At 40.9% G+C, this 27,440-nt stretch overlaps 1 protein-coding gene across 1 annotated transcript in view; it reads left to right on the forward strand.

Moving 5' to 3' along the window:
• The window catches only part of astn2 (astrotactin 2), a 443,146-nt gene that overhangs the window by 235,165 nt on the left and 180,541 nt on the right, over positions 1 to 27,440 (forward strand). Inside the window, exons 9-11 of the mRNA XM_033646535.2 lie at positions 2,487 to 2,561; positions 9,432 to 9,569; positions 27,133 to 27,283. Of these exons, the coding sequence (XP_033502426.2) occupies positions 2,487 to 2,561; positions 9,432 to 9,569; positions 27,133 to 27,283 (364 nt within the window). The remainder of the gene's footprint in view (positions 1 to 2,486; positions 2,562 to 9,431; positions 9,570 to 27,132; positions 27,284 to 27,440) is intronic.

The raw sequence follows: 27,440 nt of genomic DNA on the forward strand, positions 1-27,440 counted from the left end.
CACTGATTTGTCGGGCAATGCGCTCCCAAGTCTGCCTCTTCCCTTGTGCCGTGATCCCGGGACCGAATTTCCCTCTTAAAACTCTGTTGTTCTCCTCCACAAGCGGTGCCAACAGCAGGCACTGCTCTTCTGTCCAGTTCGGCTTTCTCGTTCTTTTTTTTTTCCATTTCGTTCGTTGTTTTGGTCATTCTGCCAAATCAAACTGCTTTTTACAAGGAGGCCAGCAATCACAGTAATTGCTGACAGCTGAGTCTGCGTCCACCATTAATATCAAATAGATTAAGTAGTAAAATTACCAGCATGGCGAGTAAACATAACAATAAGCAAGCGTCATACCTAGCAACGGGGTCAACACACCTCCTCACTAAGATAGAAGTTTCTGTCCCCTCCTTGCTCAGAGTTGCTCTCAGAAACTTCCTGAATCACTCTTAAGCTAAGATTCCTTGCTAGGAATTTTTAGGCTAAGTTAGGAGCTCTCTGAGAGGACTCTGAGAATCTTTGTGAATACGGGCCCTGCATTTTCTTATTGGCCGCCACCCATGCTGCCACCACAGACACATAAGCCCTATTTTCACCAAACTCTTTCGGTATGGTACCTTTGGAACCAAAAGTAACCCTTCAGACACCCTAGTGTTTCTACTGCCAGCAGTACTCTTAAATGTGGGCGGGGTTGTTTTCACACACTGCTTTGTCCAGCACTCACTGTATTTCCTCATCACCGGTGACACAGATGGAAGTCACCATCTTGTTTATCGTCCACAGGGCAGGGTTGCATGCCGACATTTTCAGAACAAAATAAAACAGGCTGCAGTGAGAGTCTCTCTTGATGGGATATTTAAAAATAGCAGGTTTGTGCATTTAGTCCTTCTCAAGCAAGCTCAGGGGTTTGGTGTTGCTGGAGCACACAGGAACGATGCTCTGCAAAGCTTGTTTTTCTCCGAGTGAGGATTGGGATATATGCCATCCTGGTTGAAATTAAGACAATAAGCTTGAAGGTCCATTCATTACTAAAAGTGTTTGTCATAAAAACTTAATTAATTGTCAAAGTTGTCACAGTGAAATTTAAAGTGTTCTGATGGATTCACATCGTCAGCTCGTACATTGAGTAGCATTAGAAGTTACCATTCCACCTTAAAAGTTGCCGGCAGTTGGCCCTGAGAATTAAGTTATTTTTTCTCTGACTCTGGCAGCAAAACATCCTTTCATTTTATAGTTATAGTCTACTAATAATACTCTCCATGGTATGAACAGTGGTCACATGAGCCTCAAAACCAGCCTCAACTCATTAGTACCAGATCTGTGTGCTAGGTACCCCAACGGAGAGGTGACCAAAAATGGGGACGGTACGGAACGGTTCCATTGGTACCATCCTGAACTTTTCACAATGGAAACAGAAAAAAAGCGTACTGAACTGAACTGCACCGTACCATACTTCTCAGTGGAAACAGGGCTATAGAATATAGAAGCAGATCAAGAGATGGACCCGACCTTCTCTCTCTCTCAAACTGGGACTGAAATCTGGTTCAATGGTTCAACTCTGCAGTGCTGATCAAAAATAAACCAAGATTATATTACTGAGTTGCCTATTTTCTCCTCAGATGTTTTCAGAATCATGTTTAAGCTCACTGTTTAACTGACTATGAGGTTGTTTCTTGCCAGCTGGCCGCTATTGTTTCAAACTAATGTGTTCGCATTACGTCACCCACCAGTGGGAGCATTTAATGGTTCTGGTTCTGTAGCACCAGTTTCAAAAATTCTTGCATCTTTCTACTGCACAGACCTCCTATTTTTATTAAAAGGCCATTTTTTTAGCAGTCAAGTACTCCTTAACCTAGAGCAGGATTTTGTAGCACTGGTTTATTGACCAGGAAACATTGCATGTGTTGAATCATCTCCTATGATGCAACTTGGCCAATCAAATTTGTGCACTCCGATAAGCATTGCAACTCTAGTGAGTGAAATACACACATACAGAGGAGAGATGAGATGAGAGACAACAGTGGGAGAAATAAGGGAGTCAGAGAAAAGTAATTTCACGTGGCATGCTCTAAGGAGAGAAAAGTAGATAGTGAAAACAGAGCTTTGAATCAAGAATGGACAGGCTCTTTCATGTTCATTTTCCCCGCAGGCAGTTCAAAACCAGTATGCATTAAACATATGAAACATCATATGTTTCAAGAAGGTAGTGATTATTGTAAGCGGCAATGTGAAGTGAACAATGAGACAAAGGATAGAGCACCTTCTGAGCAAACATATCCACTCAAATTTGAACTGAGGGCACAGAAAATTAGAAGATTTTATCAATCAATTTATTTGTCACATTAGAATATTCAAGGTGTGTTGAAAACATCAACAGATCGCCTACTGATTATAATCACCCAGTCTTTTTTAATATCATTTTAATTATAAAAGTTGTTCCTGACATAAAAATGTTTACATATTTTTCTTCTTCTTTGATATGGTGTTCCCTCCTCTCTGTTGTCAAGTCCTTGGCCATACGCTAATCTGGAGAAAGGCTATGACCTCGTTACAGGAGAGCAGGCCCCGGAGAGGATCTTCAGGTGAGTCCTTCACTTCTGGTGCATCTCCTGAGTGCATGACTTCCACTGGCCATCTGTGACTCTGTGGACACACAATGGAATGATGGTGTGTTCTCGGCTTGTGTTTGTGTGTGTGTGTGTGTGTGTGTGTGCATGTGTGTGACGGAGCATACAGATGAGCAGATACACACAGACACAGTCGGATGGACACAGAAATACACCTTGTGAAGGGGTGAAGTCTTACCCATGGGTGCTTGTGTGGAGGAGTAGCCCAGGGGCCAGTCCTGGATGGACTCATTTCAAATGCTTTTACTGCCATTTTTGTTACACTTCTCATTCTTGATGGGGTCATTGTGTCTGACATTTTTCAAGATGTGTAGGGCTCAAAGGACCCATTCAGTGTCACTGTGGTGTTTTTATTTTATTCTCTCCTTTTTTAAATAGCTCAGATCAACCTGACCTAGTGCATTACATGTGCTTTCAGGCAAAGGCTCAAAAACACTCGATCATGTTAATAGTCCTTCCAACACAGATCACTAAACTTTAACAAAAAAATGTATTCCTATGAGCAACAGTCATGATTGTAATCACTATTTTAATGCACATTTTAAAAAGTATTCTTGATTTTTGTAAATCTTATATATTATTACTCAGTTCAAAGTGTGCTTTATGACTTGTTTAGGACTTGTAACCAGGCCATGATGTGTCCTGTGCCATAAAAATGCCCTCCAATGAATGATTACAGAAAGGTAAAATCAAACCCTGACTGGAGAAATTACTGCAAGTTACTGAATCATAAGGGTCAAATCATGAGTGAACACATAATTTTCTTCTTCATTTATTCATTTGATTATGAGGGCTACTTTAATCAAATATTGGTCAAATTGTGTGCAGAACTGATGCACTGGTGTATGGTTGCCAACTCTCAGTTTTACAGTCATACCTAATTTATGTAATTCCAGGGCTGTTTGGAACCATAGCATTCAGAAATATTAAAATACACCATTTTGCCAAAATTTAGCGTAGCTTTGCGGCGTTATTTGTAGGGCTCTAGTCAACCAAGGAAAATCTTGGTCGACTGAAGTCGTACATAATCTTCAACTAATCGATTAGTTGTGGGGGAAAAAAAAAATCTGCAAACTATTTTTACTTCTGCAGTGGTGCGTCTGTGTCACTCTGCAGTTACACCTCCAAAACACTAGTTGGCGGTGGAGGACTGTGTTAAAAGCTGTAAAGTTTAGTTGATTCAAAACACACATTAAATATGGCTTAATAGAGACAATTTCAAACGCAAGTACGCAAATTGGCTTAACTATAAATCTCAGAATTGACAGACAAACACTTGTCTTTATCTGGACAAATTTCCCCCATCAGTACAACATGCTAACGTTATTAGCACAAATCTATGGCATTTTACATTGTATAAATTAGCCTAGCATCTAGCAATCTTTTCCTCTTCTCATATAAAACCAGGGACAACAGCAACATGTAACAAAGGTAACTGCCCTCAATGTGGCTCCATTATAACTCGCAACATTCTCCGACAAAACAACTGTCACACTAAACACATTTTCCAAACAAATACAACATGCTAACATTATTAGCGCCAGCCTATGGCATTTTACATTGTATATATTAGCCTAGTGATGAGCTGAGATTTCCTCTGCTCATATGAAGGATAAAGGATAAATCCCGAAGTATAAATCCCTGAAGGACAGATCACACACAAGACTAAAAATGCTATTTTAGTGGAGGCTTCATTGTCTTCACAATTTATTGTTTCGTATCTGTGAAATACAAGTAAATACATGCTTTGTTTCCACTGAGGGAAATAGTGTCAGTATACAGAAACTGACAGGAGGCCTGCGTCACCGCTACACTGAGGAAATAATGGATTAATCCTGGAAAGCTATTGATGTAGCACTTTTCTCCTTATGAAAGTAACACGGTGATTATTCGACTAATGAGAATTTGGTCGGACGAGAGCGTATTGACCAAATAATCGATCAGTCGACCAGGAGATTACAGCCCTAGTTATTTGACCCCCTTTCCGACAAGATAGGTTAACATGGTTGGTATCAATCGATGCCTTAGGTCCTCTGGTTTAATACGATACCCGTGTCTTCACTATAGCTTTAAATTAGCTCTTGTTCTATGTGTACCCTGGCTTTTTCTTTAGGAGCCCCTGCATTTTGGTGAGGCATTCTGACTTAAGGCTAGTTCACATTACATAATTTTTACCCTGATTTTGCATCGCGGAGACTATCGGAATTTTTTTTTGAGTGTTCTTACCTGGCGATGTGTGTTTTTGTCAGCGGGAGTCTCGCCCGTTACAACCTGTGTGTGCACACCACAAGATTTCTCCACCGAGCCCTCGCCGACAGAGCCCCAGATAACGCGGTGACGTCACAAAATTTGGAGACGACCCATCGTAAAAGCATGAATATTCTTTGCAGTGTTGAATCAGATCTGGCTCCAGGGCCTGGGTCCAAACACTACGCGCTCCCTGGGATCCTGTGGACACCGCCAGTGTTGTTGTTGCTTGCCGGCTTGTCAGTGTTGCCAGATCATCTGAGAGAAACAAGCAACCAGGGCTATGGAAACAAGCCCAAAAGAAGCAAAGGATATAGAAAGGCGACAATTAGAGAGCAAGCCCAAATAAGCAACTTCGCTTTAGAAACAAGCCCAAAAAATGCAACCTGACTACTATTTGTAAGCAACTTTACAAAAAAACAAGCCCAAAGTTGCAGCTAATAGGCAGACCTGGCAACCCTGCGGCTTGTCCTCCTCACATTTCACATCCTCCTGCGTGCTGACTTGGGACATATCCCGCCTCTCATTGGCTGATGCTCTTTGTCAGTCGTGTCAGACCTCTCCAGTTTTCTAGCATGCCACATATCCAGTCCCAGTCACAGACAAGGGGGTGACTTGCTCATAGGGTTGTTCACACATGAGGACTCGTCATTTCACAATACTTGCGGGGGACGGGAGTATCAGATAGATGTTGAAATGTGTTTTAATGATAAATATACATTTATTTAGCAGGTAAATACATATAACTTTGTATTGTCAGTGATACAAGTCAATAAGTACATTCTTGCACTTGATCCTATTAAGGGGCAACCATAGACCTTTTCATGGACCACCCTCGGGTTTGGGCCACGGTTATCTGTACCCTTTGACCCCCCTGATGGCAGGCTACTTGTGACTTGCAAAACAATTACTTGGTCAGCCTCTGAGCAATGCAGTATTACTTGGTTAAGGAAATTACAGTAAAACATTGCCTTGTAACCCTAACCACTCTATAAGCATACGGCCTTTTTGTCTACACACCTTTCATAAGTTAATGTGTACAGTTCCTAATTTAGGTCTATTAAGCTGTGTAATTTAAGCAAGTTAAAGGACAGCTTTTGATTTTGCCAAATCTACATTGATTTCACACCCACTGCCCCCCCTCCAGTGTGTAGGCAAGAAGAGTTCTTTGTCACAATAATCTGCTCTTCACACTGACCTTGCAGAGTTAGCTTCTCTGCGTGAGTCCACTCGAAGGAATGAGGTAATCCACAATCTTTGTTCAGCACAAAAGCACTTTCCGTCTTTTAAATGTCCACTGTCAGTTGAAAGCACTACAGTATGTTGGAGATGGGACTTGGATGGCTCCGGCGTAGAGATTGTAAGAGAAGAAAGATGATAGGACAGCTACATACACACACACGCAGTTGCGGAGCAGACATACTTTTAGCCATGTACACACTCATACAGATAGCAGACAAAGTGAGTAAAGCTGCAGCTACCAAGTAAAAACCCTTACTGGGTTCCTGTTGGAAGGGGTCTAAATCAGTGCGGTGCAGGGAAGGATAGGAGAAAAGACTGCATTGCTCTTCCGTTTGACACCATTAGAGTCAGTAACAGGGATTGGTTTCACAGATGGGGATCTTTGCAGGGAACCAGAGCCGTCTCTCACTTTTTTTCCTTGATGCGAGGAACAATGAGAAAATTAGCATCTTGTGATCTGAATGATTGGTTAGATGAAAATGTAATGGATTTAATGTAGTTATTTAAATGTTAATAATGAACATTTTGAAGTCAAATTTGGTTTGAATTGTCAGATAGGGAATGAAGGTCAGAATGAGTGTAATGCATTCAGATTCTCTGATTATAATTAATGAACTGGCAGCCGCCTTTTGAATAAGTTGAAGGTTTTCAATGCTGAAGTTTGGCAGTCCAGATTACAGGGTGTTCCAGTAATCAGGTCGCGTATATACAAAGACATGTTTGACAGTACGGATGTCAGCAATATTTAACAATGGATAAACTTACATAATGTTGTGAAGGTGAAAACAATGCTTTCTTTCCATGTCGTCCATGTGGGAATTAAAATGCGAGTTTGATCACATGTAATTCAACGCTTTTTGACATGCAACACCACTCATGCGTGGTTTCTTCAGACTTCCAGGAATGTGTGATATTGTTGCCCACCTGCTAAGATACATTAAAAAGCACATGGTGCAAAGCACAGACATGTTCTGTTCTATTCGCGAGGCCTTGCCAGGTGTTGCTATTCCCGAGCGACAAGTCTAGCCTCCCCCCTATTGTGTCCTCCTGAGGATATTAATCTTCACTCGGTAGAAACATCCCAGGCAAAGCCAAATTATTTTTACACCTTCATGAACAGTGGTCATCAGCACACATGTCACACGAAGCACTGTGCCACAGAGCACATTACATTAAAAGAGACAGGAAATGAGTAGTTACAAAGAAAAGCCAGGCCACCCCAGTTACTTCTAATATATTTCTCCGAGTCCAATTCTGCTTCCAACTGTGTTGACGTACCGCATGTGAATACCAAATTGCCACATAGGATTGATTTTATAAACCAGCAATTATTCACTAGTAGGCCAAAAAAGTTTCCTTTAATGCACATAAAGGTGCATATGTTGTCTTTATAGCCACTATAGCTAGAGTTTGGGCTATTAATGGATTCTTAGTTGCAGCACATGTGAAAAACATGTTTTGGTTTCAAATTAAAAACCTTTGAAGGGGCTCTATGTAAAATTAAAAACATATGAGTTCTCTGGACATGGAGGTGCCTGAGCTGGCAGCTAGCAGCTAACCAGGCCCGGACTGCCCCCCCCCCCCCCCCCCCCCCCTCCCCCCCGAGCAGCAGTGTGACGTCGTCAAATGACGATGCTGCAACAAGTAGCCTAAGTTAACACAGAAAAGTACGAAAACTGGTTATTCTCAACATGAGGTCCAGGGAGGATGGGGACCGACATGAGGCCAGATAAATGATTGATGATAAGCTATAAGAGCCAAATTAACCCGTAAGGGTCCATTTGTTTCCATTTTGTACAGAGCAGCGCAGGCTGAAACAGTTTGGGGACCCCTCTTAAGGATAGGCTCTTATCTGTCTAAGTTCAAAAGTTTTCAATATCTATCTAATGTTACTGAAATAAGATCAGATAAGTTGAATTTCCAGCTAACTTATATTTTTATGTGTTTTACTGTTGCATTGGATATGAGTGTTGCCATATTGATGATAATAAGCTGACATCAAAATGATTTGCAGACAAAATAATACAATCATTTTGTTTAGTTCAGCATAATACCCGTTGATACAGGAGTCCTGGTTTATTGAGGGGCACATATGGTGAGGGTAGGAAAGAGAAAAGCACTGGACTGGAGGACTATGAGTAGGGTTGCTGTTATAGTTGTGTTTAATAGAGTTGTTGTGTGACTGTCAGTCTGGAATAATGAGCTTTGGTGAATACTTAGCCCATATGTGTGTCCGTGTGCATGTGCATGTGTGTGAGCATGTAATGTGTGGATTGGGTGGCCTGGGTGGATGTATGACTCCCGGCCTGAATTTTTGTCCCAGTCCGGCCCTGCAGCTAACTGTGTTAATTCCATAAACAGCGCAGGGGGAGCAAAAATACGGCATCCCGATATCATTGGTAACCCCCATATGAGTGCAGTCTATGAGCTAGCCAGTGGGATACACACATGCACTTACATGCACACGCAGCTGAACCAGCTCTCCACAAAAAACTACAGAAGAGCTTGGATTACAGCACACACAGGACGCCATTACTCCACTCTTAAAATAACAGGCGGCTGTGGCTCTGAGGTAGATCGGCTGTGTCTCACAGCCACTACACCATAATAGAGGTAGATTGGTTCCCACCAACCAGAAGATCAGTGGCTTGATCCCTGGCTCCTCCAGTCCGCATGACGAAGTATTCTTGGCCAAGGTATTTAACCCCAAATTGCTCCCGATGGCTGTTTCATCAGTGTCTGAGAACATGTGAATGGTTACTAAGTACAGTATGGTGGCCTGTGTGTGCGAATGGGTGAGTGTGATTCAGTAAAAGCGCTTTGAGTGGTCAGAAGACTAGAAAGGTGCTTTAAGCTTGTGTAGTGATCACTTCAATATGAATTACATGATTCAGAAATATATTTGTATATTAATTTCAGTCGTGAATATCACAAATGTTGAATTTTCAAGAAATATGTCCAGAAGAGAAATGTTCCAGACTCTTATCTATTGTGTCTTACTCTAGTATCACCCATCCTTGCCGTACCTGGACATTCCCATTACCCAGAATGCATGGAATGAATGAAAGGATGACTATACTGCCCATTGTATGTGGTACCTATCATATATAAAATGATACACTGTGCCAGCAATAAAAAAACAAAACAAAACAAAAAACTTGCTATCTTTCTGTCAGGCTTTCATCACCTGTTTACAACAGTTTTCATTGTGCTCATTCCTGTGATAGTATTTTTGCTTGTCCATGTATATACTGTAGTGTACAATACATGTGTAATAACAAAATGTCATTTTTTATGTGTGATTGACATTCCTGTCTTGTGTTTGTGCCAACACAGATCATTCTACAGTCTGGGCCAAGGGTTGTGGCTGCCAGTCAGCAAGAGCTTTGTTGTGCCACCGGTGGAGCTGTCCATCAACCCCATCGCCAGCTGTAAGACAGACGTGCTGGTTACTGAAGATCCAGGAGAGGTCAGGTCAGTCTGACTCAGCTCAGAGCTCCACTCTCTTACTGAAAGAGAAACTGTGTGTAACGGTTTCTTTTCTCTCCCATGAATAGCCCCATAGATACAGATACAGATACATTTCTTTGTTATTTTTTTATTTTTGAAGGTCTTAACAAATACCGTAAATATCATTGTTTTTGCGATTGTATACTAAAGCCAGGCTGTGCAGCTCGGCAGCACAGGAATTCTGATAATAAAGCCCTTTTGTGTTTGAGTATATACATCCAAATAATATATCTTCCACTTAAGTTGTGAGCTGTTTCCATGACAGTGGTGCAGGGGTTGGCAGCCTTTACTCTCAAAGAGCTATTTTTGATGAAGAATTAACAAAAAAATCTGTCCATGAAACACGTATGAGCCTTGCAACGAAGGTAACACAGCCTATTCAGTCTAAATTAGTCTATCAACATTAATAATAGGTCTTTTTTGGATTTGGAAGCCATAGCAAGCCTAGTTTGGGTAACTCAAGAGTAGCCACCACTGTTAAGGTTCAGGAAAACTGCATATTTTTACAGTTAGAGAATGTTAGACTTGAACCTTGAAGCAGATGGGCTACAGCAGCAGAAGACCACACCAGGTGCCACTCCTGTCAGCTAACAACAGGAAACTGAGGCTACAATTCAGACAGGCTCACCAATGGTCTGATTCTCAATTTCTGCTGTGACATTCAGATGGTAGGGTCAGAATTTGGTGTAAACAGCATGAAAGCATAGTAAAGCAACGGTTCAGGCTGGTGGTGGTGGTGGTGTAATGGTGTGGGGGATATTCTCTTGGCACACTTTGGGTCTCTTATTACCAACTGAGCATGGTTTAAACACCACAGCCTACCTGAGTAGTGTTGCTGACCGTGTCCATCCCTTTATGACCACAGTGTACCCATCTTCTGATGGCTACTTCCAGCAGGATAACGCACCATGTCACAAAGCTCAAATCATCTCAAACTGGTTTCTTGAACATGACAGTGAGGTCACTGTACTCCAATGGCCTCCACAGTCAACTATGTGATGCTATCATGTCAATATGGACCAAAATATCTGAGGAATGTTTCAAACACCTTGTTGAATCTATCCCACCAAGAATTAAGGCAGTTCTTAAGGCAAAAGGGGGTCCAACCTGGTACTAGCAAGGTGTCCCTAATAAAGTGGCAAGAGAGTGTATTAGGCATATAGGATGTTGCAGTGTTGCTTATTATTTTTTTTATCATGGCTGCTGTCTTACTACTGTTGGTCAGAATAACTAGCTGTAATCATGATACAGCAGAGTGCTTCTTGCTGTAGGCAACAGTAATTTGGTTTATTTGACAATGAAAATACATGTTAATATTAAAGATGAGCATTTTGTAAGTGTGTAAAAAACACAAATGAAACAGTAATTTGCCTACTTTTTCTTAAAAAAAAAAAAAAAATTACTAAAACAATTTATGACTGCTCCAAAGAAATAAAATGCAAAATACCCATTAAGCATTTAATCAGGTCATTAAATCCAAAGAAGGTCTCAGACTTAGAGGACTAAAGTGACAGCCAGAGCAGCATTACAAAAACTTAACTTCAGGCTACGCACATGGGGATCCAAAAAAAGAAAAACAAAATTGCAAATCCAAACGGGAAAGTAGTGTCAACAAGGTTATGGATTTGGCAATCCTACAGTACAATAACAAACTATTGGCAGCATAAAACTCGTGTTTTTTTCAGCCAACCAGCCAGTAGAAGCTGGCATGCATCAGTGCAGCTGAACATCACAAAACATGTCAGAGCATCAGCTGCAGATTAAAACAATCACCCATCTATGGAATCCAACTGACACCGGCCTGAGACGTGATATTTCATTTGAAAACCAGATTCTCTGCCATAGCTGCGTAGAAAATGTTGCACTTGTCACATAATGTAAAGGACAGATTCATATTGTGATCCATGAGTTCACTGCATGCATGTAAATCACTGCAACTCATTATTTTGCCTAGCCATCACCCAAAAGTTTCCATCATCTTTCAATAATAATCATCAGCACACATGATAGCACATACTGCGCATTTATTAATACTGATGCATCCATCTATCTATCCATTTACATCGGCTTAACCAGGGCTGGGTCATGGGGGCAGCAGGCCGAGCAAAGCACCCCAGACATCCCTCTCCCTAGCAGTGCTTTCCAGCTCCTCCTGGGAGACCCCAAGGTGTTCCCAGGCCAGATGAGATATGTAATCCCTCCAGCATGTTCTGGGTCTGCTCCGGGGCCTCCTACCAGTGGGACATGTCCGAAACACCTCTAACTGGAGGCGCCCAGGAGGCATCCTGATCAGATGCCCGAACCACTGCAACTGACCCCTTTCGGCGCAAAGGAACAGCAGCTCTACTCCAAGCTCCCTCCGGATGTCCGACCTCCTTCCATTTCTAGGGCTGAGCCCAGCCACCCCACGGAGGGAACTCATTTCTGCCGCTGAGCTGGAAGGCAAAGCTTTTGATTTGCTGGTCCATTCATGTCTGAACCCTCACCTATGGTCATGAGCTCTGGGTAGTGACCAAAAGAATGAGATCACGGATACAAGCGGCCAAAAATAGTGCGTAGAGAGGCAAAAATAAAACAAACACAAATAAAACACAGAAGTAATAAATGAAAAAATGAGGCATTAAAAGGGAAAGCTTTCCTCTAAAAATATGTTTTAAGCAATGATTTGAAAACAGTTACTGTGCTGGCCAGCCTAATCTCCTCAGGCAGAGAACTCCAGAGCCTCGAGGCCTTCATGGCAAAAGCCCAGTCACCTTTACTTACCAGTTTCGATCTAGGGATGACGAGCGAGGGTAGGCTTGAGGATCTCAGGTCACGACTTGGAGCACAGGTCGTCAGAAGCTCAGCTGTATAACTGGGTGTTAAACCATATTGAGCTTTTAAAGTTATTAGAAGAGCCTAAAATCAATATGGTTGGATTTGGTCTGGTCTTCCATGGTCAGCTATGTCAACAGGGAAAATGTGTTAGGTCAAAAGTACTCAAATGCCTTTAAGAACAGTCCACAACGTGAATTCACAAAAGGTCAGAGGTCCAGAACAAACCCTGTCCCTGTTTATTTTTTTGCTCTTTGTTGTGTGGTAAAGCATATCTTGTTTGTTTAGTTATTTTCCAAGGATGGCGTCTTGACTCAATGATCGGTGCCTTGAGCCTGGTGTGAGTGCCAGATGGAACCACTGATCCCAGCCTTCAGTGGTCAGCAGCTTCTGCGTGAGCCAACTGCTTTATGAGAATGAATGGATTTGTCTATCCGTACTTTAGATTCTCTTGTCTTGATCAATTTTCCTTTAAGGACTTTAAGGATGAGACCTTGTTGCTATGTTAGTGATTACCCTCTCACATCACTGACACAGAAACTGGCGACTGAGCACTCTTGAAACTTGTTCAGGACTTTGAGGTGCTTCTGCCTTCGTGGGTCCAGACGGCTGCTAAGGGAAATGTCTCCATGCTTTAAAATGCACATATGGAGAGACTGAGGGTACTTTGGCGGTAATTACAGCTGACTCCCACTGATTAGAATCTCACTAAATGTAGCTGAGGTTGTCTTTATACCCTGACAAGATACCTTGGCAAGTACCTGTTGCGTGATTGGAGCAGAGCGAGGCTGTCAGCACCCACACTGACCCAACAGAGGCCAATTAGAGCAATGGGAATGTCGATGGTATAGTTAATGACATAATGCTAAACAATCATTGCCCTCAGTTGACAACTTTTACTTGGTAGACAGCATTTTAGCACAAAGTGTGTCATCATCCCAGCATGTCATGAGCTGTTATGATACAGCACATATACGTGCTTAAAATAGCCCAGTCAGCCACTGCACTGAAAATGGATTTAAACACATTCGTGCAGAGCATGCTCACTTTACCTGACTAGATTTCTCAGAATCTTCACTGCACTTACTGACACCAGATATTCAATAAACTAATTTGAAATTCAGAAAGCCTAAATCACAGTAATCACTGAGTGCTGAATTTTTATGTCTGACGTGTGTCATACAAATTGTTGTTGCAAATTTTTTTCACTATCCAAACTTTTTCAGAGTTTTTAGTAAATTGCCTGAGGAGCACAGAACTCCCAAGGCGACTGCACACATCTGCTTACTCTGACGTAAATGGGATTGCAGCATGGCTCTCAATTAATTAGCCAAGGTATGTCACTTACTTTGAAAGAGGGTTGTGATCAGTGACAGTGAGCTAAAATGAGGACACGTTTTAAAGGAACAACAGTTTATAGCCATACATCTGCTGCATGTCGATTTGATCCGATGCGGAATATTTATGATGAAAAAAATTACAGTCTTTTTTATTTAGCTAGGAGGCAAAGCAATTATATCAAAGCAATTATTCCTTTTGTGCTTTTCCTTTTTCTTGACTATCACTCAAATGCCACCATTATTGCATGATGAATAGACCTCAGTGGGTTACATCACAACCGCAGGTGCAAATTGAGCACTTCAGCAGAGAGCAAGAACTTCTTCTAGCAGAGGAGCTCCATTTGGGTTACAGCAAGTTACACGATTCATCAGTGGAAGCACGTGTCTTGATGAAAGTGGCGAACATATTGTCACTTCTGGAATTATACCAGCAGTCTTTTTAGAGTACACTTATGCTTCAGTGTATGAGCTTCATTTATATATTGGCTTTCTGGATTATCTTATTTAGTATTGGTAACTTATAGTGAGATATTATGTCTGACACTTAATAGCAACATGACATATTACATATTAACCGTTGTAATAGATAGATACAAAGCCATATTTCTTGTCTGCCACTGTGAGTCAAGCACTCAGACATTAATCATCCTTGAATGGCACTGCGCCAGGAAATAACAAAGAACTTTGAAAACATGAAAGAGGAAACATTGTATGATTGATTTAAAAGCCCACTTTAATTGGAATAATAAGTTAATGATGTGTATTTGCTTAATGATAAGTTCCTGTAACATACGAAGGAGGATCTGTCAGATTGTCATGAATAATGCAGGCGACTCATTATCCAAACCATTTTTGTGGAACAGAGTCCCGTGGGACTTTATGGAGTTTCTGGCTGATACACTTTCCCAAAGTGTTTATGCAGGCATTGATGTAATCAGTCAGTCATGATAGACATGTTGATGCGGGAAGTGGTGAAATGCACTGTCGCTGCGGCACTTAAAAGGATGCAACCCCATTTCACTTCTGCCCATCGGCTCACTGACAGAGCTTGATGAAAAGTGAGTGTCAAGGTAAGTGTCGGCGCAACCGAGCTTGGCGTTTAACTGGAGATATTTTGTCTCTTGATATCAGCATCACCCGACCTCACATCAATTAGGCTTCTTTGATAAGCCTTTGAAATGAACTTGATGTAGAATTACATGCTCAGTATGTTGAGGTTTTTTTTTCAGGTGCATGGCATATTGTCAAAGAAAAAGGCTTATACATTTAAACCAGCCTACTTTTTTTTCTTTTGCCAAAATCACACACAAAATCATATTCCCCCAGTCTTCTGTAGTTGTATCTGGCCATGCTGGTAAGCCCAGTTTTATTCGCTTTAGTGAAGTGAAATGGATTTTTATGTATTTGTGGCCCTCAAAGCATTGAAAAATTACTTCTGGTTAGTCTCTGGATAAATCCACAGACTTTACTTTTTGGTGTTTTCTCCTGGAAACCATTTTATTTCTTCTTCCTTTTCCTTTCTTCTTCTTTTTTTCCTGCAGCCTTTGAATCACAGCATTCATATCAAGAATTTTTGTTTCTGATAGTTATGCAAATTAAGCAGTGTTGCCCCAGATAAATAAGGCCAACCTTGACCACAGGTAATCATGTTTTGTTTTTTTTTTCTTGGTTACTTTCCCATTCCCTGAAAGTGAATGAATTATGGTTGTGGATAAATTTAAAACACAGGCTGCCGTGTGAGGCATCCCTTCCTGATTGGCTTAACCAGTGCATGCAAATTTCGTTGCCCTTCTCCACAGGGGTGAGTGTGCAGACCTTATTACATGGTAAGATGTGTGTGAAATAGAACAACGTCCATCCCTGGTTTCACTCTGACTACATACCTTATTGGAAATGTCTCCACACACTGTATTAACCTGCTTGACCACAATGGTGTGTTTAGCTGTTTACCTATAAAAGACAAATTAAAGTGCCGTCGTATTTAAAAGCACAGACGATTATGAAGTCGCCGAGCTGCATCTTAAAGATTTGCTCGCTTTTTTCCCCCATTATGTATACACTTTAACAACTTCAGTTGTATAGTCCCTGACATTTAAAGCCAGACACTGTAGGGGAAGATTAATATCGGTGAATGTCCGTACTATACTGTAAGGTGTATTTAAATACAGGAAACATAAAAAGGGATAAAGTGGCTCCTTATAATAAAATCAGAGCTTCTGCTTTTGCAGAGTTCAGCACTTAGCTCTGGTTTTATTATTGCTTGTATGAAAGGGATTATTTACGAATTGAGACGTTTACTGTATATTCTGTGCACACCGCTTTTGAAATCACGCTTTATTCATTCATCAGTATATTGACAGTCATAAATTATTTAATTTGCCTCTTTGCAGTGCTTTGAGAGGTGAATGCAAAGTCGCAAAGCAAAGCACCCTCGCAAATAGCCTGCTGTTTGTGAATTACCCTCCAATTAACACTGTACTTGCTCTGACAGTGCACTACATTTTGTTTAAAGTAAAGACCCATTTCATAAGGTTTTCCTTTAACAGCAGAACCCCGAACAGAATGCAATGCATAAAATACGTTTTGCTGTGTTCAGTGTTTGGTCTGGTTAACTAATCAATAACTGCATCAGTATTGGAATTCAGCCTGAGCCTCTTTTCTTTGTCTTTGTTGTGCCAAGAAGGAAGAAGCCATTGTTGTGATGTGTAAAATCCAAGCTTGCCCTTGTACTGTATAAAAAAATTAAGTTTCTGTCTACAATAGTAAAGTAGAGAAGTAAAGCTTTGGTAAATTCTGTTTATGTTCAGTTGGTAGCACTTTACATTACAGCTAGGTGATAACATGGAAATGGTAGGGTAATAGTTTGACAATCTTACTATATAATGATGAAAACTCTGTCTGTGTCTCTGTTCCACGTTTTTCTCCTCACTGACTTGGTCAATCCATGTGAAATTTGGCACAGTGGTAGAGGGTCATGGGAGGATGTGAATGAAGCAATATTACATCAATTGGCCAAATGGTGGCCCTATAGCAACCGATTGAAATGGCAAACTTTGAATGGACATATCTCATGCCCTGTATGTCGTAGAGACATGAAACTTTGTACAGAGATGCCTCTCCTCATGAGGAACAAATTTGCCCCAAGAACCCATAACTTCCAGCTGTATAGATTTTCTGCCATTTTGAATTTTTTTGAAAAACACTTAAAATCGATCTCTTCCTAGGAAGTTTGACCGATCTGCATGAAACTCGGTGAACATAATCTAGGGACCAATATCTAAAGTTCCCTCTTGGCAAAAGTTGGAAAACTTACTAAAGCTGAGCTTCTATAAGGCAATGAATATTGCGGAGGGCGTGGCTCATCACATAAAGGTGTATAACGTCTCAAGGGTTTCACCGATCACCACGCAACTTTGTAGGCATATGACCACACATAATCTGAGGGGACCCCTCCATTATTGACCCCATCAAACAAAATGGGGGCGCTAGAGAGCTAATTTGGCCTAACCGCCATATCAATTTTTACTAAACTTGGTAGATATGTAGAACAGGACGCCTCAAGGTGACTGGAGAAATTTAACTCTAATTGGCAACTGGGTGGCGCTATAACAACAGAAAAATGCTTAAAAATGGCTAAAATGCGACCGATCGCTGTGGCTCCCCCTGTGGCCCAATGTTTGTTTGTTTTTTCTAATTTTTGGTATGACTAAGTCATGGTATGGTATGCTGTACATAATCAGTCAGTCATTCTGTCTGTCCCACGTTTTTCTACTGACTGACGTGGTCAATGTATGTGAAACTGCACATAGCAACTGAGGATATAGGTAGAAGGTGACAAAGCTACTTTTTCCAAAAATTACACTATTAGTATTAGTAATTGAATTGTATGCATGTATGCACGAGTTACTGTGCACCACGTTGATATATGTATCCACCTCAAACGGACATCAGCTGTAGCCGAACAATCGTACTATCAAATTCACAAACTCTGTCTGAATACATTGCTCTTCTTAATGGGTTCAGTTGACTATTTAATCTTCAATTTCCTATGACCTGTATCCCAAACACACATCATGTGAAACTGTACGTGGGCAACTGTGCACTCAATGGGTATGGACTAGTAAATAGGTAATAATGAAATACTACCATGTAACATCTGGGTGATGTTAGACTGAAATGTATGGAACAGGGTAATATGAGGACAAAAAGAAAGGGTATAATGTGGAAATATTTTTCCATGTTACTACTGAGCTGTAATGTTACGTGTTGCCCCTTTTCCCAAACATCTCTTTCATACTTGAATAACTAGCTCTCTGACTCACTGTCCCATTAGCAATGATTGAAACTGAATCTTATATTAGCGTTGCATTAATGCCGTTTATTATTGAACCAAAGCCAATGTGTCAACAAACATGTCATAAATTTCACAGTATGTGATATTCAGAGACTCTAGACTGTGCTCCAAGACTAGTGTTTTTGTCAATAAGGAACTGTTAATAACCCTCAGTAGCCGCTGACAACCCACACTGGTGATTGACGACCTCAATCACCGTGACCAAGTGAACCATCAAAATGTGACACTGCCAATAATCCAATGCAACTGCAAACAGTTGACACAAGAAAACCATTAAGAACATAAATCCCCTTCCTCTTACTCATATCTACATCAAAATATGTTTTACAACTCAAAGCATTGATGTATTCGCTTTTATTTTATCACTTAGAGTTACCTGCTTTTTTCACCCACTAGATTTTCCCTTAGTGATTACAGCAAGCTTAAAGAAAATGCACTCTATTCAATGACGAAAGTGCTTGATGAGAGTCAGCATATTTGTGCAGGGCTGGAGCTAGAGCATTAATCAAGTGCAGGGGCAGACCAATAACGGGCTCTGTAATCATGCTGGAGCAGCGCTCTAACTTTGGGCAGCGTCGCCTGGTCATTCATCATCTGGAAAAGCAAGAGGCAGAGAGGGAGATTAATAACAAGTACATTAGTCAGTGTTTAGATGCAGCCGATGTGCTTCTGGGTCAACCAACACAGTCACGGTGCCAAAAGAGATGATCTTGATTAGCTAATGATTTGAAAAAGAAACATTACCAGGATATAAGTTTGTTGTTGATTTTGGTAACAAATAATTTCTGAATTCTAATAGAATACAGTTTTTGGCTCTTCTACACACCTTTATGGATCAGTTGCCAGGTTCCTCTTAATTAAACAATGAGAGGCGACTTTGCTGAATACTTTCAGCACTTTGTGCCACAATTTAATATGTTGTGCTATGTTATAAGAAACTTTTCAATATCCTTTTTTTCTCTTCAGCATTTGTTTTAGCAATTTCCGTCCGTCTGGACTGTCTTGCAACAGGGATCTTGGAATTGATTGTTTTTTTTTTTTTCCTGGGTTTTTTTTTTTTCCCCTCTTCAACTCACTATTCCCTCTATCCAGAAGGAGAGCCTGTTAGCATGCACCTCACAGCTGAGGCAACCCATTATTTTTGTCTGCCTCACCTTCCCCACCCTCTGTTTTCCTCTGAATTAAGGAGTCATTTGTCAGTGCTTTGAGTGCCTGCCAGAAAGAACTGATGCACAGAATGCCATGTGTTGCCTGTCTAATTCAGAAAAAATTGAGTTGCCAAATAAAGAGAAGAATAAGACATTGGAGACCAAGACAGAGAATGAACTTTTTAAGATTTTGCTACAATACAATAACAGCACAATATTCCTTTGTGATTGTGCAAAGCAAGAGGGCAACCCACAGGCAGTTCCTAAACCATGGTGAAGAGGTTTGGGATCTACAAAAAGAAAAAAAGAAAAAAGTTTTCAACAACAGTATCAGTCTTAATTGCAACCTGACCCCTCGCCCTATCTACTCTGCTTACATTTGCGCAATTGTGTGACGGGATCACGAGAGTAAGCGCCAAGCAAGCCCATGCGAAATCAACATGGACAATAAACCCTTCAACGTGAGGCCCACACTGGTGCCGACTTTTAATTTTCCACTACCCCTAACTAGAAGCACGGGTGCTGGGTAATGAAGCAAACATCATACAAATGTAAGTTCTGTCTTGCTGCCTCAGGCAAATAAACCTACAGCTACAATTTACTAATGCATTTTAATGGTGGGTTTAAAATCACAGAAAGTGCAGTCAGTTAAAATGAACCATGAGCTGAATGTATTTGAATTGCCTTTTTAATCACATATTCGCATCATCCACCTTTATAGCAAATGCTGATTGTGTTAGGGATGCTATACATTTACAGTTTAACAGTACACATAGGTATAAAGCAATTTAGCAGTTGAACAATCAAAGCATCTTTCAGTATTCATGGTTGCCAATGCTTCTTGCACGAATATGGAGAGTGCATCTCACAGTTTAGCTCTCTGTGGATACCCTATCCTCCCTTTTAATGCTGAGTGCTATCCAAAGACAGGTATTGAGTCGAGTTGATTGGAATCAGTTTGAGAAAAAGCAATTCTTTAATTATTTTTACTATTATTCTTTGCTATGGAGACTATCGCCACAAATATTACAGTTTTTGCTATGAGATCATATACAGTACTGACAAATCAACCCAAGTAGATAATAGGCCCAATTAGCAAAAGTGTTCTGATTATCCGTAACTCAGTGCCTCACAACACTCTCAATCCTCATTAATTATTTAAACCAGGTGTCCTGAAATGAAGCATGATTCAGAAATCGCAGAATGGATTTGATGCTATAATATAAAGCCTTTCCCATTTCTAATGTATTTATTAGCATTCAAAATATAGTGTTCAGCTCCCACATCTCAAATTTAGGCGCATAGTTTTTGTAGCTGTGGAATTTTTTTGTGACCCAGGCTGCTGAGCGTGACAGCTTGCCAGCCATTGTTGCCCAGCAACCCAAAACAAGCGCAAATGCGCAAACAACAGTAATAGTTTTTCTCTCTGCATTACGCAGCCACATGATGGTGACCCTCTCATCCACCGGGAGGAAGTCCAACTGTGCAGCAGCCAGCCAGTGATTTGTCAATAGTCCTACAACCACCTGGCACGTCTCGCCATGGATAATTCCAGAGTAGGGGAGTCCACCGTCTATCAAGGAGTTTGATTCCAGAGCCAAAGCTGTGCATAGAGGTGAGCCCAACTGCATTTTGTTGGTACCTCTCGCCTCCACGCACCAAATCAGGCACCCTCCTAATAAAAGAGATTACATTCCATGTTCTGAGGGGAAGTTTCACTCTTCAAGATCCACAGTGACTAAATATGTTGCACCCCTGGCCTTTGCCCAGTAGGTATTGCACTGATCTCTACCTTTTGGCATGTAGGGTCCTTGGCTCTGGAACAATTTGCCAGCTTTTTGTCCCAAAAAGATTATCATTCAGTTCCAATGCATCAGGGAAATGTATTTCCCTTTTTGCATTAAGTCAAGCACACTGAATGCGGGCAACAGACTCTGACAGCAGTGCACCCTCTGCTGTTTTTGATATTCATCAAGGTGTAGCTGAGTTCTTGAGATTGTCCAGTTCGATGATGACAGGGCAGCATTTCCACTGTATTGGGATGATGTTTCCTTTCTGGCTTCATAAGTCAGTGATCTCTGATATACATCAGAAAGTTTGCAGCTGACTGTGACTGTGACACAGCAGTATCCCGAGATCCAAGGCCAATCGGCTATGCGCCTGAACCAGCCAGGAGGAGATAGCAGAACTCACAAATAGCAAATATTTTGGGGGCTCCAACCATGGTTGTGAACGGAGAGTGGAGACATGAAGCAAATATTTTTATTCTATTCAGTCTTTGTCCTGACCACACACCTGAGCTTTGGTTCGTGATCAAAAGAAGAGATATGATATATACAGTTGGGTCCCCCACAAGGTGGCTGGCCTCACTCTGCGTGATAGGGCTCAAAGAACACCTTTGTTTTAGACCCTTGCTCCTCCATAGGGAGACGTTTGAGTTGGTTCAGGATCGTACCATATTAAGAGCGACCCCTCGGTGTGTCTCTTTCGGAAGTGTACAACAACAGAAGACACGACCTTGAGGTAGACCCAGGAAGACTTCATCTGTCAGTTTGACCAGAAGCAGGTGGAGGTGGAAGTTGCCACAGTGCTGGTTTTCTCTGCTCCACCTGTTGCCCAGAAGACTCCATTTTAGGCTAATCCATTCTGTATTTCTAAACTGAGTAAAGGGATGTGTTAATAGTGTAGCTGAACTTCCATTCTGACCTATGTTTCATGAGAATTCTTTTACTGAAAAATGATTGTGGCTAAAGATAAATGGTTAATTTTATGGGTCCTAGCGGCAACAATAATCATCAGTTCTACCAACTATCAAAGTAAATATGGAGGAACAAACAAACGTGAACTCTGTAGCAGTTTGGGGGCATTTTCGATTTATGTGTTTGGAGAGTTCAGTTCACATTTCCTGTGGCTATTCTAGAAATGCTGACCCAAACAGTGCAGAATAAATAAAATTAAATACATGAATACGAGATATCCTCCAGCGACTGCAACTGGTTGACCAAAAGGTTAATTTCCCTTCCTGTTTACAGACGCTGTTTTTTGGCCTCAAGAAAGACATGCTTGACTACAGCAGAGAGTCAGCACCATTGTGGCCAGCAAAACAGTAAACTATAATATATTGCCAGAAAAAAAAGTATCTTTGAAGGGTTGCATTTGTGCATTGATCTTGAGTACTGGGAATTACTGGATACCATCAATGCTGCTATAACCCTCTCTTCTTGACTGGTGATGTTCCCCAGTTCTTCTGGGCTGTGGGTAATAAGCGGGCTACAACATTTGTTTCTTCCTTTTCGTTTCATTTTTACCAGCACGGCAAGATAGTACAAACCCATTCCAACTTAGGGGTATCTCTCATACCTGTCCCCACAAACAAAGGCAGCTAGGAACCAATTAGATCATGACCAAGGGAACACAGTGACTCCACTTAAACACTGCACCTAAAAATATAAGTAAAGTACCCATTAAAAAAATAACACCATAACCACCATTATGGTTATGCTACTATTGTATAATGGGTATGCTATAACCGTTTCAGCAGTTTTTGTTTTGAGCGCATTTCTTAATCTGATGTAAACAGAAGGTGACACTTTAATTATCTTAAACTGTGTTTGTATCTTTAATCACATTCAGCAGTGTAATAGTATTTTTACACAAGGGGGCTGTTATCTACAATGATTCAAATATTTTAATTGTAAATATTGTTGCTATATCATGCTCCCTCTTGTGGTCAACAGACTAAAATTATTATGAAATATAGTTTCTTCTGTTTCATTGATGCCATTCATATCCACATTTAAATTACTGCATGAATCAAATAGACAATAGGAACAGTCAGTTAAGTGGCCATTGAAAACACAAAGCATAAATAGCCAGAGTTCTCCCATAGATTACAAAAAACAAACAAACAAACAAACTCCTGATTCCATTAATCAAAAGGCAGAATATCCACATTTTTAACTGAAAGGTTTGCTTGGTTGACATCTTTTTTTTTTAAATATATATATATATATATTCAGAGTGTGTGACAGTGAGTGATTTTCCATCAGCACAGCACTATGTCAGCAAAGGTTTGATTTTGCAAAGGGGACACTTTCCATGTGCTGTCAGTGAGCGGTAATACTTCACCACTCACACAGAAAGAAGATGTGCCAATTACGGGCTGATGTGCCATAAATCTAACATGAAAACCAAATGTTTAAAATAACAAAAAAAAATCGCCCTGCTGAAAACAGTGTGAGGTGTTAAACAGCATTCCAAATGCTGATCACACATGAGCAGACACTATGAAATATGGAAAAAAAAAAAAAAAAGATAGTATTTTGTAATTGAAAAGGGAGGTAGGTGTCTGCCCACATCTACCCGCAATACATCCTTGCTTATATTAATAAGATATGAATTTTGAAGGTTTTTTTGTCAATTCCGTGCACAGGGCATTCCTACCTTTTTTATGAATTTTAATGCTTTGTCTTTCATCTTTGCCTAAAGCCAATGACAAGGTCACTATACAATTCTTTTCACAAAAACATTCAACAGTGAATGCGGAGTCAATAAGAGTTCGCTTTGTCACCTTTGCTCATTGATGAAACTTTTCAAGATACATGCCTCTGTGATGTTTACAACTATTTTGAAGACAGGTTACTTTTTAAAACACTTCAGTCAAATTAACAGCAACATCATTATGCATGTTATTATGTTCAGTTGCACTACCTTTGCCAGATAGGTACCCGAGTACACATAAATGGAGACACGCAACAACAGTGACGGTGACAATGCAATACACTCGCTCAGCGGGGCATCTGTCTTCCCATCATTCAAGATCGTGTTGCTGTTTGCAGAGTCGAGTCACCATCACAACACATTTTGGTCCCTGTGGTCCCATTGCAAGAGACGGGGCTTTTGTTTCTCTGCAAAGAAAAACACAGGGGTTGCTTACCCCTTCGTTCACTCTTGACAGCAGGCATGCAGAGCTCAGTGTATGGGCATGGCTGAGCATGCCGAAGTGAACACAGCAGCCGAGCTGTACGGCATTGGTGAAGCTGACATTTCTCAGAAGAAAGCACAAAGATCCAGCATTTGGAAATGATAGATTCTTCCTTTGTTTATAATGATTTTTCTTTCTTTCAAAGAGAAGTAGCCCTGGCAGTGGCAGAGTGATACACACACACACACACACACACACACACACACTGTACACAGATCAATGGATGTCTAACCAGACATAATCCCAATCTGAACTGAGAACATTATTTGCTCAACATTTTGGGGCTCTGGGCCTCTTTTGTGTCTGTCGGTTTGTCCACTACTGTGGTCTGGACTGAAATATCTCAAAAATTGTCCACTCAAAAACTACTGCCATGATGCATTGCCATGACATTTTGTTCAGACATGCATGATCCCCAGAGGATGTACCCTGCTGACTTAATGCCCTGACTTTCCTTATAGCGCTACCGTGATGTTGACATTTGTGGTTTTGAGTGAAATGTCTCAGCAGCTATTGGATGGATTGCAATTAAATTTGGTACACACATTTATTTCCGGTGGCATGGTGTGCAGTGGTTCGCATTACTGCCTCACAGCAAGAGGATTCCTGGTTCAAACCCCAGGGTGGGGGAGCCCCTCTGTGTGCAGCCTGCATGTTCTCCCCTTGTCAGCGTGGGATTTTTGCGGAGGCTCCAGCTTCCTCTCACAGTCCAGAGGCATGCGGGTTAATTGGTGACTCTAAATCGTCCGTAGGTGTGAATGTGAGTGTGAATGGTTGTCTGTCTCTATGTGTCAGCCCTGTGATAGTCTGGTGACCTGTCCAGGGTGTACCCCGTCTCTCGCCCAATGTCATCTGGAATAGGCTCCAGCCCCCCCATGACCCTTAACAGGATAAGCGGTTACGGAAAATTAAAGAATGAACATTTGTGTCCCTTCCTGGATAAATTGTAATAACTTTGGTGATGCCCTGATTTTCATCTGGTGTCATTATCAGGTCAAAATGCTCATTTATCCAATACTTTGGTTTATTACTGAATACCTGCAAAACTAATGATTCCCATTTATCACTTTTTAATAGGTGTTAATAGTCATTATCAGCATTATAGACATTGGTTAAAACAGACAGTGAAACATGGGAGTTTTTTAGTCAGTCATCACTGCATTTCCAGCAGCGTGTATATCCCAGAACAAGAGAGTTTTTTAGCAACACATCACAGCGTTTATGGGTGTTTTGGTGCCCCAGAATATGGGAGATTTTTAGCGAGTTGTTGCTGTGGATCCAGCTGCAATTGTGCCACCAAACATAGGTGCTGTAAGCCAAATCATGATCTTTTTCTAACCATAACCAAGTGGATTTTGTGCCTAAACAGGATCACAGCTTAACCGCAGCATCGCTGAAACATAAAGAAACATAAACGTTTGCCAAAGGCCATTTAATAATAAGATAATAGCATTCTGAATATACTAGTCGATGTAGAAAAAGCCCTCTAACCTACCAGTATATCTTCAGTGCTGATAACCGCTGATAACACCTATTCAATTCAGCGATGACATTCAAAATGGGTGCATATTCTCATTAGCCTCGGCCGTGCTTTGTATGTGATGCTAATTGGCAATTGTTAGCATTCTAACACACTAAAATGGTGAGCATGATAAACATGTTAAACGTCAACATGCTGGCATTGTTATTGTGAGCACGTTAGCATGCTGACATTAGCATTTAGCTCAAGCAACTTTCTACCTAAATACAGCCTCACAGAGCCACCAGCATGCCTGTAGACTCTTAGTTTTGTTATAAATGTATTGCTAATTTCTTTATTAATGAACAATAAATGTAATTTGAGTAAAGTTTTGTCATTATGCAGATCTGATAAATGCAGGCTCATCTAGCAGTCTAGCCCTCTAATTCCACAAATGAAAAATATAATTATAATGCTATCCTATATGTCAAAAACAACATTAAGTGGGTAAATAGAACATGATGAGTTAAATAAACTAGAAATAAAGTAATTTACTATTTCTCTCTTATTGCCTCTGTTTATCTCTGAGTATGTATGCATGTATTTGTCTGTGCTTTCTGTTGTCTCCGTCAACACTGCCAGTTAAGGCGGGCCTGGATCCCTTGGCCTTGGATGAGTCCCGAGAGTTTATCGATGCAGAGTGATGATTCCCCAGGCTCTCCATCACACACCGTGACAGACATGTCCAATTAATGCCAATGCACCGATTAGTCCGAGACATGACCCACCATGAACCAGCACATTCCCCTGCATGCATCACTCCAGTCAAAGTTTAAAAAAAACAAACAAAAAACAAAAAACAAAAAAAACACAGCTGTTTTAAAAAACGCTTTAAGCCTGGTACAGCACAACTCAAACCCTAGGGTACACCAGTTTTAAACTACTGTTGGATTGGGTTTAGCAAGGTTCACCTTTGTTCTGCCAGTCACAAAACGGAGCTAAAGCTCACAGAGAAATCCTAACTTGGAGAATAAAATACTTTTCTGTATTCAGTAACAGCTCTGTTATTGTTACTGTTCATTTTCTACATTTTATTAGTATTTCAGCAATTACACTGACTTTCGTAGCTTCGTACGGAATTAAAACGCAAGTTGCAAACATTATATGTAGTCATTAATTGCAGGTGGAAGGGTAAAGGCTACCAGCGCAGCAGAATGTGTCACATTATGTACGAGCATGAGTAGCTTCTTAATTGCACTAAAAACAGCGAGTTTATGAGAGACTGCTTTCCAGTTGGTGAGGGATGTTTAGCTGCTCAGGCGTCCTTTTTCACTTGTCATTTTGTGTACTGGTGTGTCCTCATTTACACTCCATATGCAAAGGTTCTTTGTGTTGTTGTTTTAACTATTTTTCTTTCTTCCATTCCAGAGAAGAAGCCATGATGTCCACTTACTTTGAGACAGTAGAGGATCTGCTGGCATCTTTCGGGCCCGTCCGTGACTGCACCAAAGATAATGGTGGCTGCAAGAAGAACTTCAAGTGTGTGACTGACAGACAGCTAGACTCATCCGGCTGCATGGTAAGTATAAGCAGATGCCATGTGCTGGCTTTGTATCTAGATTGACATGCTGACATGAACACGTTGCTGTGCATGTGGTAAATGTTCACTATTCTATATGGTTTCAGCTGATCCAAGGCTAATTAAATGTAACTGTGTTAAAGCCAGGGTGTATTAA

Source organism: Epinephelus lanceolatus, chromosome 19 (assembly GCF_041903045.1).
Source record: "Epinephelus lanceolatus isolate andai-2023 chromosome 19, ASM4190304v1, whole genome shotgun sequence".
NCBI lineage: Eukaryota > Metazoa > Chordata > Actinopteri > Perciformes > Serranidae > Epinephelus > Epinephelus lanceolatus.